Raw genomic sequence first — 17,300 nt, 5'->3', positions numbered from 1 at the left:
GAATAAATTCCATTAAAAAGTTAGATATAAAAAATATATGTGACAATTTGAAGAGCAGGAAATGCAATAAAATAAATTCCTATTTGAGTGTGTTTTGTACATATATTTGTGTGTCAGTGGGATGTTGAATCTTCCAGTTGGCTTCTGTAATAGTCAGTGGCCCTAACACATTTCAGAGCTCCTTACTAGAAGGTCATCTACTCTTTATCTGGTCATTTGCAAATATCATGGCAATATCCAAATAAGTAGGTTTCTACTTTTAAGCTATAATATATACAATGTGGGGCTTCCTTGGTAGCCCAGATGGTAAAGAATCTGCCTGGAATGCAGGAGACCCCAGTTCAATTCCTGGAGAAAGGATTGGCTACCCATTCCATTATTCTTGCCAGTAGGATTCCATGGACTGAGGAACCTGGCAGACTACAGTTCACCGAGTTGCTAAGAGTCAGACATGACTGAGTGACGTTCATTTTCATATACAATATAACGACCTTTATGTGAGCTCCAATTTTTAATGAAGTCTGTAAAAAAAACCCATTTTAATTTTGCTTCAGTTTTTCATCTTGTCCTCAGTTTGTAAAAAGACAATTTTTAAGTCATGAGATTCCCTTAGAATCTCAGGACAAGTGCACTCTATTTTGCATAAATATTAATAGCATTATTATAATTATTTCATATCATCCACTTTGGAGTTGTACAAAAAATGGAAGACATAAAAGTTCAATATTGCATATTACTTTGAGTAGTTCATAGGCTTGCATTTTATGAGCTTATACTACATAATATAATGTCTTGTTGACTTGATAACATTTCTCAATTTTGTTGATTAAGGATTTGACTGTTATACTTGCCCTCTGTCTCCTGATTCTCTGTTATTTCCCCACTCTCTCTTCTTCTGTTCTACTCCTCCCCACTTAGGGCCTTCAGACTCACTTTCCCTCTGCTCTTCTCTCAGCTATTCCTCAGTACCTTCCTTCAAATCTTTGTCCAAGGGTCACATAAGGAGGCAAACCTTATCTATCCACAGTTTCTAACATGAAAACTTCACCCTAGTGCTCTATAATTTCCTTTCTTGCTTAAATTTTGTCCATAGTATACATCACCACTTGGCTAGCTATCTATTTTATTTATTTGTGAGGGTCCCATACCCCTCCCAGTAGAATACAAACCCTTTATCTGTTTTGATTATTGCTCCATCTCATCATCTAGAACTGTGTCTGGCACATAGTAGGTACTCAGTAATGTTCGCTGAGTGAATTAACATGTATAGTAAGTACATTTAACATCATTCTTTCAAATTACCACATGACATATGGAAATACTCTTTAAATGATGAATATCACATACCACACAAGAGGCTTCATACTGCTTTCCCAGTTTAGGCCTCAAAAATGCACTGAAAAATTAAGAGAGATAATTGTTCTAAACACATGCAAAATTATTATTAGAGCATCCTTATGACATTTTTCAGTGGATAAGACATGCAAAAGTCAAATTTCATGCCTCCCTATGCCTTGTTTGTGACCAGGTGTTAAACAGCTGACATTTGCTTTTTTACGTGCAATTACATACATGAAAAAGGTGTGAATTTCTACATTTTCTGTATCAACTCTTATTCTGAAGACTTTTTATCTGACTGGATTCTACATTGCCAGTGGTCAGAAGTATTGCATTACTCATGTGTACAGTCTTACTCAAAACTGAAAAATGAACCCAGCTTGTGGGTTATGATTTTCAGAATCTAATTTCTTATCTGATAAATCTCTAACAACAAGAATAATAATGGAAACCTTGTTTCCTGTTTATTGGAATAGGTTTCAGGGTTTTTTGGCTTTTTTTTTGGAAAAAGAAAATTCTTATTAAAAATGAGTCTTCTCAGAGGCTTTAACCAGGAAGGTTACACTGGCTGGATCCGAGCAAAAATGGTTAACAAGTGGGCATAGCAGATATTCGACAAACAGGAGCTGGAAAAACAACAGGTCAACGGGCTGGAATTACAGCAGGAGACGGAAGGGGAATTGGACACAGGAGCACAACCAGTCATAATTATCTCCCCTAATTCCCCGCCCCCTCCTCCTAGGCTCTCTGCCCTCTCACCCCCTAAATAACGTATATTGCCAATCTGCTTGTCGTCAAACTTCACTGAAATATTTTTTTAAATGCGTGTTTTTAAGCGGGTTTGGAGAGCTTGCTTTCCAGCCTCAGAGAGGGAGCTGCAAGCTGTGCCGCGGCCTCAGCAGCAGCGACCACAACCCAGGCGGCCCCAGGAGCGCCCCCAGCCCTGGGCGCCCGCGGTGCGCCCTCTGCGCCCCTCACCTGGTTTGCCGCCACAGGAAGGTCTGGATGGGCAAGGGGATACCACGGCCGCTGTCTTGCTCCTGGCCCTCGGAGCTCTTCCTCTTCACCATGATGGTGGCTCCTGGGAGTCCTACTGCAGGACTCAGCGCTGGCTCCTCGCTAGCCGCTGCCCCCGCCTCTTCCTCCCTCTGCTCTCCCCAACTCTCATCCCCTCCTTCCCCTAGGCAGAGCAGACTCTCTCCGCCCTGATCCCCCGTCCCTCTCCCCTTCCCCCGCCCCTCCTCGAGCGTGGAACATGGCTGCAGGAGGAGGGGAGGGCTGGAGGAGCCGCGGAGCGAGGAGGGGGGCGCTCGGAGGAGCAGTCCGCCTCGCCGCCCCCGCGCCCGCTCCTTGCTTTCAGCACCTCCCACTGTGGACAGCGGCCCGCGCCGGACGCACGGGCGGGAGACCAGCGCAGGGGGCAGGTTGAGTAGACTTGGGATGGCCGAAAGGGTCCAAACTCCGCATCGCACGCAGGTCCCCTGCGTAGCCTCTTTAGCCCCCAGATTCCGGCTTCCTCCCTTCGGAACTGCACCCTAGGAGTGTACCCTGTCCTGCTTCCCAACCTTGGCATCTGAAGAACTGTCAAGGTCTAGGGAGGAGGAGCTTTGGGAAACCGCAGAGCAGTCACTAAGCCTGGCATCATTCGCACCTCTAGCAAGGAGGTCAGAAGTCCACCCTTGGGGTTTAGCAGAAGGAGCACATGAAAATTTTTAGAAGTGTAAACCAGAAAGGAAGCAAGCTTGGCAAGACAGAGAGAGAAAGCTTGAAAGTTCTGATGGGAGAATTTACTGTAAAATGGTAACCACAAAAAGTAACAATGCTTGTTCTGCCAAAGCAGAAATATTGCCAAACCAGCAAGTTACGGGTATCAATTATTACAACTAGAGAAAGAACATTTGAATCATGCTGTTAGAAAATGTGGTTTATTGTTTATAGTCCCTTAGTGAACTTGGGTGACTCTATCTCATTGATAACTGCCATTTTACTTAAGTTGTCATAGTCAAAGCCCTATACAACAGTTTATAAGTGGATTTTTAGATGTTTTATCTGGTAGTAAAACAAGTAGGGATGGGGTCAAGTGAAGCAGTTTGAGTAAAAAATTCATTGCTGTGGATTCAAATATTTGCAAGTGAACAGAGCCACACACCATTTTGAACAAAGATACTGGTGTGACCCATGAAATGGAGAATCAGAAACCCCAAAGCCTAATCTCAACAGATAGAAATAGTTTCTGTTAACCACATGTGTGTCTACTTCATATAGAGAGAACTATACTGCATTTATTGGTATTTTCAGTTTTCATTTAATTTATTGAACTTTTTTTTACCATCATCGGACAAATAATTTTATAATTAGTATCAGCAGCTCTGTCAGGAGGAAAAAGATAACAATGATGTTTTATAACGAGTAATCTCATTTCTTAGAATTATAATCATGCTTTCTTCAATAATTCACAAATACTTTCCATTGCTTAAGTCAAGTGCATATGTGCTCAGTTGTGTCTGACTCTGTGCAGCTCCATAGATTATAGCCCGCCAGGCTCCTCTGTCCCATGGAATTTTCCAGGCAAGAATATTGGAGTGGGTTGCCATTTCCTCCTCCAGGGAATCATACTGACCCAGGGATCAAACTTGAGTCTCCTGCATCTCCTGTATTAGTAGGTGGATTCCTTACCACTGAGCCACTTGGAACTAGGACAAACAAAGGAAACTTAGAGATTATCTACCTCTACTTCCAAATTTGACTGATAAGGGTAATGAGGCCTAGAGTTATAAATGACTTTCTAGCTGGCTAATGCTAGATCCCAAAGGAGAAGGAATCTTCATGATTCTTGACACAGAACTTTTTTTTTATAGTGCTGTGCTTAGTCACTCAGTCATGTCCGACTCTTTGCACCCCATGGACTGTAGCCCGCCAGGCTCCTCTGTCCATGGGGATTCTGCACGCAAGAATACTGGAAGGGTTGCCATGCTCTCCTCCAGGTTTCTTTTATAGGCTAGATGCTAAATAGGTTTTCTTTCTTGTGTCGACTCAGATCAATTGGTAAGGCCTTTCTGTTGTGAAAGACTGTGAAGTTAAAGCAGGTACTTTAAGACAAACCTGCTATTATTGATTTGTGCTGTCTGCTATGTGAACAGCATGGGGGGAATAACAAATGTTTGTTATGTCTTTTCAAAACTCTTCTTTATACACAATCCTTGAGGCTAAACTTTCAATATTTCTTCTGATTTGCTTGTAGCTGCCATCACTAACAATGTTACTTATGCTGTCAAAGGTTTTCTACTCTAAGAGAGGTAATATGTCTCAGTGGGCCAAATTTAGATTTGATCACTAGGAAATATGTTAGTCTCAGTGTTGGGATCTTCATTGAGTTTTCTTGAATTGTTTCTCAATTTCTCATGTTGCTAAAAGTCTCTGGCTTCTGCGTTATTACCACATGGCCTGTCTGACTAGGATCTCAAAGCTGCCAGGGCAGGACTAAAGCTCTGAGTACAGGTTAACTCCAGTTTTGCTCTTCTTGAAATCATCTTTTAATATGAATCTTGAAATAAAGAAAAATAGATTCTAAATAGTTTATTCATATTTACTGAGTCTGTTTCATATGCCAAGCACTAATTTATATAGATTCCTGGCCATAAGAAACTCACAGTATTGAAGGGAAGACAGGCAAAGAAAAGTGTACAATTGGAGACATGATACAAATTCAATTATAAACAAAAGGACAAGACATAAAATATAGGCAGGAATAAGATGGAGAAAGGTTATGTACAGCAGGCTATAACATTTGGTTAGGATAGGAAGACTTTAATAGGGCAGTAGATGGGGAAACAGTAAAAACAGTGTCAGACTTTATTTTTTTGGGTTCCAAAATCACTGCAGATGGTGACTGCAGCCATAAAATTAAAAGACGCTTACTCCTTGGAAGAAAAGTTATGACCAACCTAGATAGTATATTCAAAAGCAGAGACATTGCTTTGCCGACTAAGGTCTGTCTAGTCAAGTCTATGGTTTTTCCAGTGGTCATGGATGGATGTGAGAGTTGGACTGTGAAGAAAGCTGAGCACCGAAGAATTGATGCGTTTGAACTGTGGTGTTGGAGAAGACTCCTGAGGGTCCCTTGGACTGCAAGGAGATCCAACCAGTCCATTCTGAAGGAGATCAACCCTGGGATTTCTTTGGAAGGAATGAAGCTCCAGTACTTTGGCCACCTCATGCGAAGAGTTGACTCATTGGAAAAGACTCTGATGCTGGGAGAGATTGGGGGCAGGAGGAGAAGGGGATGACCCAGGATGAGATGGCTGGATGGCATCACGGACTCGATGGCTGTGAGTCTGAGTGAACTCCGGGAGATGGTGATGGACAGGGAGGCCTGGCATGCTGTGATTCATGGGTCGCAAAGAGTCAGACATGACTGAGCGACTGAACCAACTAATTAACTAAAGACTTCATATCCATTTAAAAATGAGTGATATGACTAGAATGGAGAGCTTATTTGAAATAGGCAAGATTGCATGTGGACATCTAATTATGAATATTAGGAAAATATCCTATGAGATCCTGAACTAAGGATGTGACAATAGAGCTAGAGATAAGGAGATGGTGGACTTGCAGAGGCAGAATAGATAGGACTTGATAACAAAGTGGGCATGAGGAAAGAAAAATATCACAGTAGTTAAAACCTTAGGAGTTCAGCCAAAAAAATAGTTTAGTTATAACGCCCTGGGAAAGGTTCTTCACCAAGGTTTTCAATTAATAGTACTTTCTCCATAGACATGTTGTGAAATTAATGTTAACACTTGTAAAGAATTTAAGACAGTCCCTGAACTATACTAAGCCTTCAATAAACATCAATTGAAACTCTAAATTTTCTATTTTGAGCAACTGAGTAATGATGATCTCACTCAAAGAGAGAAAAAGTTGGCAAGGAGAATCACGTTCTTATTTTATGAGTGTGTGTGGGTGCATTAATGAATTTTCCTTGAGTATCTATTGGCAATTCCAATGGATATCATGAAGAGACAGCTAGAACTATGGATACAGCACTCAGAAAAGTTAACGGTGTAGGATGGATTAACATGATAGAAAAGGTAGTTGAAACTATGGAACTATCAATATGTGAAGTAATTCAGGTGAACACACAGAAAGAGAGAGAAAAAAAAAAGATCCCAGTTTGGAAGTATAGGGGACATCAATTTTAGTTTTTTGTCACAAAAGATGTTTCTGAGAGGTAACAGCATAGGGTAGGGTAGGCAAAATTCTAAGATGGCTCCCAAGATTCCTGCCCCCTGGTAAACATCTTCTTCAAGTTTTTCATTAAAAAACATACTATCTTAGGTGCTGCAGTGAAACAATTTGTATACCCTTAAAATTAAAAAAAAAATTATTGATAGGCTTTATTTCTCAGAGAATTTTGGTTTAAAGAAGAATTTGGACAGAAGGTATAGAGGGTTCTCATCTATTCTGTCTTTTTCAGCCCACAGTTTCTCTTGCATTGATGTGGTACATTTGTTTTATTGATAAGCCAATTTGATAGGTTATTATTAACTGAACTGATAGTTTACATTAGAATTTACTCTTTATGCTGTATAGTTGTTTAGGTTTTTCTAAATAATGTCATCTTCCATCATTAGGGAGAAGGCAATGGCACCCTACTCCAGTACTCTTGCCTGGAAAATCCCATGGACGGCGGAGCCTGGTAGGCTGCGGTCCATGGGGTCGCTAAGAGTCAGACACGACTGAGTGACTTCACTTTGACTTTTCAGTTTCATGCATTGGAGAAGGAAATGGCAACCCACTCCAGTGTTCTTGCCTGGAGAATCCCAGGGACGGGGGAGCCTGGTGGCCTGCCATCTATGGGGTCGCACAGAGTCGGACATGACTGAAGCAACGTAGCAGCAGCATCCATCATTGTGATATGCAGAGTAGTGTCTTGCTTTAAAAATTCTCTCTCTTCTACCTATTCATTCTTTCCCATGCCTCCCCAACCTCTGGCAACAACTAATCTTTTCACTGTCTCTATAGTTTTACTTTTCCTAGTATGTCTTATAGTTGGAATAATATAGTGGGTAGCTTTTTCAGATTAGCTTCTTTCACTTAGTATTTAAGTTTCCTCCTTGTATTTTTGTAACTTGATAGTTCATTTCTTTTCATGGCTAAGTAACATTCCATTTGTACCACTGTTTGTTTATCCTTTTTGTTTTTTTGGCCACACCGAACAGCTTGTAGGATCTTAGTTCCTCAACCAGGGATCGAACCTGGGTCTTGGCAGTAAAAGTGTGGAGTCCTAAGCATTAGACCATCAGGGAATTCCCCATCCATTCATCTACTGAAGGAACACCTTGGCTGCTTCCCATCCTTGGCAATTATGAATGCAGATGTCATACACATTGTGTGTGCAGGTTTTTGATAGATGTAAGTTTTCAACTCATTTGGTAAAATCCCCTGGAGTGTAATTGTTGGACTATATTTTAAGACTGATTATCTTTGTAGGAAACTGTCAAGCTGTCATTCAAAGTGTCTGTACCATGGAAATTTTTAAAATAAGAGATTTGGAAATGCTTATGGGCCAAAATTAAAGGGTCATTTTAGAAGAAAATGCTGGATATATTTGAGAAAGAATAGTTAACAAAGTTCTGAAGCACAGCTGGAATCATCATTCTTTGGTGGAAGAGTAATTCCTAAGAAAGGAGATTAAAAGGAAGAATTGTAGAGGCTAACTTAGAAGGAAAAGAGGAAGAATGAGAATATGAGAGATCTCAGTCTTGATGGCCTGTATAAAGCTGTGAACTAATCAATTAGGTCCTTTTTAAAGAATGATATTAAGTAGAAAAAGCTGGATACCTGTCAGGAAAATATTGATAGCAGTCTTGTTATATGTCATTGAGTACTTCTTATATGTCCAGGTTTGTTTTAAGTATATCAATTAATTGATCCAAAAAACTAAGAAGAGAAAAATGAGATACAGAAAGGTTACATAATCTGCCTGAGGTGACACAGTAAAAGTGCTAAAAGAAACTGTGAAGTCTGGCTTCAAAGTTATACTGTAACTTTCTATTACAGTCTTGAGTATTGTGAAGTTGTCAGGGTTTGGAAGAAGTGCTATGAATTATGCAAGTGAGAGCTGCTTAAGGACATGTAAAAGAACTCTGCTAATCATTCTTAGAAGAAGAAGAGCTAATGGTCCTTTCCATTCCCAAATCCCCTTAAGGTAATGAGTCATATGGAGGTGGAAAAAAATATATAATAAGCACTGTAAAGATCTGTTTTCAAAATAATATTTTAGTGGAGAATTAAGATTACCATGATGGCTTACTTCTCATACCTCACTGAAAACCTCCAAACATTTCTTGCCTTTGGGTAAGAGATCTGCCTTCCCTGCATGGCTTTCTCTACTTTGCTTTCTTTAATTCAGAGGAAGAAACCAAAGAACTAAGTTAATTTGATTAATCATACCACTGAAATTAACAAACTACTCCATGATAATCACTTCTTATGTTATCATCTCACTGTGTAAGGCACTGAATTGAACGTGGAGCTTTCCCAAAGATGGCACCCAGTGATAGAGTGGCTTTGGGTCAGAAGAAGAATCTGGCTACAGGGCTTTAGGAAACATGTGAGAGGGCACTGCAGAAAGATCCAGACAGATGTAACCAAATGTATGTCAGCCTTGAAGGTTATCCTCTCTTTTAAATGGAAGGGCAAATTTTAATAGCGGCCCAGTGCCAAGTTGTCAGATAAGTGTATAAATAAACATTATTTGCAAATAAACTGAGCAGAGAAGAACAGTCTGGATTTTGGAAAATATTGCTTTAGTAAGCAGAATCCAGAATGCTGTGTAAGTATCTGAGAGTTAGTAGTAATATTAGCACTCGTAGTAATTAATAAAAACAGTTTTGGCAAGAGCCCGCTGTTACTCTGCAGCAACTCACTAGAATTTAAGATGAGGCATGATTGCTGTGGTCATGTGTCTATCAGTCAAAGTGTACAATGAATATATTGATGCTGCAGTTTTGGAATTTGAGGGGAGAGACCATACTTACTTTAAGCCCACACTCATTATGCAGGAATGGATATAGCCCAGGTGTCTTGGGCACTGTTAGCCCAATAGCTGCTGTCTCTGAGGAGAACAGTCCCAGTGGTCCTTCAGTGAGCAGAGCAAAGCTCCAAAGCCCAAGTTCATGCTTTTCTGAGCTCCTTACTCTGGATTGCAAGGTTCTCCATGACGGACCTCATTACACACAACTCTAACCACTCCACTTTGCCCTATGTTTACTAGCCCTTCAAGAATCTTATACCACTGGTCTGTCTTCTTCTATATCTTTACAAGGCTGGCACCTTTTCACCATTTAGGCCTCAGTCCAAGTATAACCTCATCATTTAAGACTATTGATTAACCTGCCTGAAATTGTCTTCCCTATCCTGTTCCAGAAAGCTATTATTTTCCCCTGTTTTTTTGCTTCATAAAATTTATCATTCTCTGAATGTTGTATCTATGTTTTAAGGTTTGTCTGTTTCATCTACAGGATAGCAAGAGAATCTCTAAGATATTCAGGGATAAATCCAACAAAAATAGTTGATGCCATTGTGGAAAGGATACCATAAATTGTTCAAGGCATAGAGACTGGCAAAAATACCATGTTCCTAGGTAGGGAGAGTCGTTTTTAAATGATATTTTGTTATTCTTTTAAAAATGAGCTATCAAGCTATGGAAAGACATAGAGGAGCTTAAACACATATTACTAACTGAAAGAAGCTGATGTGAAAGGCGATAAACTGTATGACCTCAGCTATTTGTCATTTGCTATGGAGACAGTGAAAATATCAGCGGCTGCCAGAGGTTGGTGAGGGAGGGGAGACAGATGGGCAGAACAAAGAGGATTGTTCAGACAGTGAAAATACTCCATACACTATTATGATGACGAATACATGTCATTATATATTTATCCAGAACCATAGAATGTGTGACATCAAGAGTGAACTGTAAGGTAAACTATGGATTTGGAGTGATAATAATGTGTCAGTGTCGGTTCATTAATTTAACAGATATCCCACTCTAGTAGGGTATGGGGGATATGGATAACAGGAAAAGCTATGTAGGTTTGGGGGCAGTGGAAAAATGAGAAATCTCTCAACTTTGTTGTAAATCTAAAACTGCTCTAAAAATAAAGTCTTCTAAAAAGTCTTGTAATACTATGTTTTGCCAAGAATAGAACTGCCAGCAAGGACTTAATTTATAAAATAATTTTAGAGACTAATGTGGCAATATCTAGGAAAATTAAAATATATGCACAAAATTCCTGAAGTAGACTTTGGAGGATATATCACTTCTATGAACAAAAAGATAAGGACAATAATTACTCATCACAACAATATTTTGGTAGTAAATTCTCAGCATCCTATGCATATCCATGTATAGGAGGATAAATTAGCTATGACATAGTCACATGATGGAATAGTACTATATATAGGATTTAATGTGTATAGAGTTCCATGTATCAACATGGGGAACTTTCCAAAATACAGTGCTGAATGAACGAAAAACGTGCAGAATTATGGTAATAATAACATCACAAAATAATTCTATATATATTATTTATAGGCAGGTATAATAACATAGTGAATATGTTTGACATCATCATTATTGTTTCACCGAAAATAGGGCCTGAAATAATGGTTTACATGTTGCCTTTTTCTGGGGTGTGCAATTCAAGGGGGTAGGAGTGAACTAAAAATAGACAAGCTAGGGAAGGAGGAAAGCTAACAGGATGGTGCATTACCAAGCTGAGTACTACCTTGTAACAGGAGCAACTGACTGCTTGATCTGGAAACTGTTCTCTGAGAACCTGCTTCTCAGAATAACTGCTTGTCAAGAGAGTGTATCTACAGAAGGAAGTGAGAAAAGTGTATCTGGAAGTTTGGTTTGCTCTAAGGAGTATTAGTTCCTTTGAAATAGGGAAGAACAAATCTGACTCCATATGAGATCTGTTTCTTTCACTTTAATCTTCATTTTCTGTTGCTTTTGCTTTGCGTTAAGAATGTCGCCGATAGCTGGAAATACACAGGATGGCCCGTTCTCAAGCCTCTGACCATTAAAACTATAACACTTTTCCATTCATATAGAGATAAAAAAGTGCAGAACAGAGAATAACAATTGTCTTGTTGGAGGTTTACAAGAATGTTGTGACCTGACCTATGTGGACAGCTGCAAGAACAAAGGATTCCTACATCAGGAAGTTTCTAACAACCAACTATGTCCCTCCCTCAACTTGTTTAAAAAAAATTATTGGAGTTTAGTTGCTTTACAATGTTGTGTTAGCTTCTATTGTACAGCAAAGTGGATCAGTTATACATGTACATAGTCCCCTCCTTTTTGGATTTCCTTCCCATTTAGGTCAGCACAGAACATTGAGTAGAGCTCCCTGTACAATACAGTCTGTTCTCATTAGTTATCTATTTTAGACACAGTATCAATAAGATATATATGTCAATCTCAGTCCATCCCATCCCCTCCTTTCCCCCTTGGTATCCATATGTTTGTTCTCTACTTCCTTAAAAAAGCTCTGCTGAAAATTCTTCGAGCTGAGGGTTTTGGGAAGGGGCATGAGCCTCTCATCCTCTTGCATGGCACTGAGATAAACCTTCCTCTGCTCCAGACTTTGATATTTCAGTGTGTTTGGGCTCACTGTGCATTGAGCACACAGACTTGTACTCAGTGATACCTTCACACACTCCCTGGACATGTATGTGTGGACACAGAGAGGCTCCTGCAGCATCTGATGCTTCAGCATCCAAAAGGATTTCTGGATTATGAGTTGTGTATGTGGCGGGGGCACCAGTCAAGATAAAGTTGGCAAGAGTCCAAATAGTATTGGTCTCTGCAGAAGTGATTAGAGCTTGAACAAGTGGTCGCTGGCTCTAGAAACAGGTGAGGCCAAGAGGATTCAATATGGCACTTAAGAAATGATAACCACTATTCATTCTTAAAAGCAAGGACTCTGAAACCTGGGTCCTTCCTGGATTCAAATACCAGCATTGCAGCTCACAAGCCATGTAATATTGAAAATACCACTTAACGTCTCTGGGAGTCAGTATCTTCATCTGAAAAACAAGAATAACAAGCATAACTACTTTGTACAGCTATTGTGAGGATTAAGTTAAATTAAATGAATCAGTATAGTTTCTGATTCTAACTGTTGCATAACCAGTGATTAGTCTGAATTTTCATGGCATGGAACGACCATTTTATTGGGCTCATGATCCATGAGTCAGGAATTTAGGAAGTCTCAGTGGGGTAGTTCTCCTTTAGAGTCTCTCACGCAGTTACAGGTAGTCATGAGCTGAGACTGTAGTTATTTGAAAACTTAAATGGTCTAGATGCCGAAGACAGCTCGCTTACATGGCTAACAGTTGATGTTAGCTGGGAGTTCAGCTCAGGCTGTCCATTGGAGCAAATAGGCACAGCCTCTCCTGAGTGTCAGTCTCTGGGTAGCTGGATTTTTTACAGCTCACTTCATCCAGAGAGCATCCCACGAGAACCAGGTAGAAGCTGCCTAGTCTTTTGTGATCTAGCCTCAAAAACCATGTAGCAATACTTCTGATGCAGTCCATAGGTTATAGGTAAGTCACTAAGTTTCCTCCAAATTGAAGAGGTAGCAACATAGATTCCACCTCTCAATGGGAACAGTGTCAAAGAATTTGCAGCCGTCTTTCAAAATAACCACAATAAAAGTATAGTACTCGGAACAGTGCCTGTTCTACTCTATCATTGGTATTATTCTTTGGATGTGATGCCATAGGCTTTTAGCCTTTTAAATGAACTCTTCTGTTGCTTAGCCTTTTTACTTGATTTTATAATCCATGATATTTCTTCATGGAGTGACACTGGGGAAGATGGACAAACAACAATGCTGATAATTATCAGAGCTGGTATTATATAAACCTTGCAATTATGTGGAGAAAATGACTAGAGCATTTTCATTTAATTTTTTCCTTGCCACTTGGTATCTTGTTAGTCAACACATCCCTGAAGCACAGGGTGAGATGGCTCATTATCACTCGCTGCTGCTTGTGGGGGATGGGGGTGAACGCTAGCTGCTAACATCACTTGAGAATCCACTTTTTTGAAATCACAACACATGAATGATCAGTCCCTTAATAGATCAGATTTCTGTTTTAACTTTAATTCATGCCAACCCTCTGATTCCTATCAATTGTCTGACAGCTCTGTTTCAAGAACGCAAACATCTGTTTCTTCTACAGCTTTAAGACAGGAAGAAATAAGTACCTTGTATTTCAAGTACATTTCAATATCTTAAAGCCTATTTTTGCTTGTTTCTAGTTTTATAAACAATCACATGTCTTTGGCTGAAAGAGTAGGAAAGCTTCCTGATACTAGAAGTCATATCTGCTGAGTCACTGTGTATTTATTTTAATTTAACATAGGTATGTTGAATATTTAAAATATTTTCAATTCTCAGGCTTCATTATTATACAGTTTGTTATATTGTGATGATGAAAATATTTATATTTTTACTTTATATTACGCTGCAATGTAATGAAGGAAGCTTTATTTTTTTTAAGGTGGAAATGCTGAGCAGCCCCTTAGAAAACTGTTCTTCAATTTAATTTTCCATCTGAAGTATATGATAAAATATTTTTTAAAATCTTTTATACCACCAATCTTAGAATGAAGAGATTCATGTTTTCTTACAGTCTAAACCATTTCTGCACAGGAACCAATTTTGAAGAAAAATTTGTTCACTTTAGAAAGCATGTCCTTTTAAAATGCAGAAAATGCAGTATCTGCACTTAATAGTCTATGGATATTTTCTTGCTAATAAAAGGTTTGTTTGTGTGTAACTGGCCAAGCTTCAGAAATAGCTTAATCTGTGTGCCCGGTAATTTGTAATAATGGGCATAGGTGTGAGGGAACCTGTCAATGCTGGGCTCCTTAGGAAATAAGCAGGGAGAAGCAGTCTCACTGTAACACTTCTCCATACTGCTGTGTCACTGCTTTTACCCCTTGTTCCATCTGTTCTCTGGTTCAAGGTGGGAATCTGTCCCCAACTCAGTCATGAGACAGCAGCACAGACCCCAGACCCTGACCCGCCCCTGCAGAGAGAGCTTTCTCTGTTCCCCAGTGAATACCATTATTTCTTGCACCCCAACTGCATCTGGGAATCTGCTTGCAGAGAACCCAGCAACGTGACCTTGGGCAGCACTTCCTCCCCAAAGGAAGGGAATCCAATTTGCAGATATGTTTGCAACTTGATTTAAAATGCTATCAAACTCTGACAGCTCATGATATTCTCTTTAAAAAAAAAAAAAGGTAAATGGTCACCATTGATCAAATACTTTAATTTTTCTTTATTTTCAGCATAATCATTCCTATTGATGGAACCAAGATCAGCCTAGCCTGCCCAAGACCCTCTTGGGGATTCATTTCACGCGGCACTTCTGAGCTACAGGTACAGCAAAACTCAGCTCTTCTCCTGTTTCCCGATCCAAAATGTTTTGCATCTGGATCAATAACCTTTTATCTGATCAAGAAATAAACTATACATTTATCAACCCTAGTGCTGACTGATTGAATTCTAGAAGAAGTTGATAGATTTCTTGAAACCATTGGTTTTCAATTTTGGTGATTAGAATCTTACCAGTGGAGCTTAAAAATATTAATATCTGGATTCCATCCTTGATCAATTAAATCAGATCACTGGGGAGAGGAAAATGTGCAAATGTTTTTACAATTTTGCAGGTGATTTTAATGTCCAAACTGGATGAAGAACCACTGTACTCTAATCTAACTAAAGTAAAAATATGCATGTATTAAACTATATACACATGAGTGTTCAGTCATGTCTGATTCTTTGCCAACCCAAGGACTGTAGCCCACTAGGCTCCTCTGTCCATGGAATTTTCCAGGCAATAATACTGGAGTGGGTTGCCATTTCCTCCTCCAAGGGATCTTCCTGACCCAGGGATGGACCCTGCATCTCCTGCATTGTCAGGTAGATTCTTTACCACTGTGCCATCTGGGAAGCCCATATTAGACCATAAACAAAAACTTAAAAGGGCTTAAAGACTTAAATGTAAGACATGATACCATAAAACTCCTAGAAGATAGTGTGGACAAAACATTCTCTGACATATATTGGACCAATGTTTTCTTAAATCTCCCAAGGCAATAGAAATAAAGCAAAAATAAACAAATGAAACCTAATCAAACTTAAAAGCTTTTGTACAGCAGGAAACCATAAACAAAATGAAAAGACAACCTACAGATTAGGGGAAAATATTTGCAAATGGTGCTACCAACAACAGCTTAATTTCCAAAATATACAAATAGCGTATACAACTCAGTAGCAAGAACAATGAAACAACCCAAATGAAAAATGAGCAGAAGATCTAAGTAGACATTTCTCCAAGAAGACATAAAGTTGACCAACATGAAGAGATGCTCCACACTGCTAATTATTAGAGAAATGCACACTGAAACTACAGTGAGGTGCCACCTCATACTGGTCAGAACGGCCATCATTAAAAAGTCTGCAAATAACAAATGCTGGAGTGGGTGTGGAGAACAGGGAACCCTTCCCCACTGTTGGTGGGAATGTAAATTGGTGCAGTTAATGTAAATTGGTGCAGTTACTATGGAAAACAGTATGAAGTTTCCTCAAAAAGCTAAATATAGAGTTGCCAGTTGACCCAGCAATCCCACTCCTGGGCATATAGCCGAAAGACGAAACTATAATTCAAATAGATACATGCACCCCTATGTTCATAGCAGCACCATGCACAATAGTCAAGACATGCAAATAACTTAAATGTCCATCAAAAGATGAATGGATAAAGAAGATGTGATAAGTATATACAACGAAATACTGCTACTGCTACTGCTAAGTCACTTCAGTTGTGTCCAACTCTGTGCGACCCCATAGATGGCAGCCCACCAGGTCCCCAGTCCCTGGGATTCTCCAGGCAAGAACACTGGAGTGGGTTGCCATTTCCTTCTCCAGTGCATGACAGTGAAAAGTGAAAGTGAAGTTGCTCAGTTGTGTCTGACTCTTAGCGACCCCATGGACTGCAGCCTACCAGGCTCCTCCGTCCATGGGATTTTCCAGGCAAGAGTACTGGAGTGGGGTGCCATTGCTCAACCATAAAAATAAAATAATGTCATTGCAGCAACATGGATGGACCTGGAGATCATCACACCAAGTGAAGTCAGAGTCAAATAGCATGTGACACCACTTATAAGCGGAATCTAAAATATGACACAGATGAAATTATCTGCAAACAGAAACAGACTCACAGACATAGAGGACAGACTTGCATTTGCCAAGGGGGAGGGGAATGGGGTAGGGATATATTGGGGTTTGGGATTAGCAGATGCAATGATTATATGCAGAATGGATAAACAGCAAGGTCCTAAATGTATAGCACAGGGAATTATATTCAATATCCTGTGATAAATAATAATGGAAAATAATATGAAAAATAATGTGTGTGTATATATATATATCTAAATTACTTTGCTGTGCAGCATAAATTAACACAACATCGTAGATTAACTATACGTCAATAAAATAAATTGAAAAAATATTTACATATATTCATATATATTGTATATATTATAGTCATATAATGTAGAAAAGGTGACTACATTAAAAAAATGAAAAAAAGAACTCTAACAAATATGATTAATGAAGAAAGTAGTGTTTATCATAGAAAAACCAGAAAAAAATGCCATAAATGAAAACACAATCCTCTAACTTCTGCCTTCAAGGTTTTGATCACCATTTGATCATGGACTAGGCATCATCCAAAATAAATTGGATGGCTAGTAATAATCAATGGTCTTTACTCTCTGTGAGAAATAATTCAAAATCTAATTTGACTACTTTGATATTTTTAAAACATGCCCACTCTTACACAGATATGTAAATTTTAATGAGGTTTTG

The 17,300-nt window shown here is 39.3% G+C and overlaps 1 protein-coding gene across 1 annotated transcript in view; it reads right to left on the bottom strand.

Annotated features, from left to right (window-relative positions):
- The window catches only part of UNC80 (unc-80 homolog, NALCN channel complex subunit), a 209,402-nt gene extending 206,994 nt beyond the window's left edge, over nt 1-2,408 (bottom strand). The window contains exons 1-2 of the mRNA XM_052662586.1: nt 2,317-2,408; nt 1,348-1,396 (exon numbers count right to left, since the gene is read on the bottom strand). Of these exons, the coding sequence (XP_052518546.1) occupies nt 1,348-1,396; nt 2,317-2,408 (141 nt within the window). The remainder of the gene's footprint in view (nt 1-1,347; nt 1,397-2,316) is intronic.
- Between the last annotated feature and the right edge of the window lie 14,892 nt (nt 2,409-17,300).

The sequence above is a fragment of the Budorcas taxicolor genome, chromosome 2 (assembly GCF_023091745.1).
Source record: "Budorcas taxicolor isolate Tak-1 chromosome 2, Takin1.1, whole genome shotgun sequence".
NCBI lineage: Eukaryota > Metazoa > Chordata > Mammalia > Artiodactyla > Bovidae > Budorcas > Budorcas taxicolor.
The sequence above is the reverse complement of the archived record's forward strand: the minus strand, read 5'-3'. Positions and strand labels throughout refer to the sequence as shown.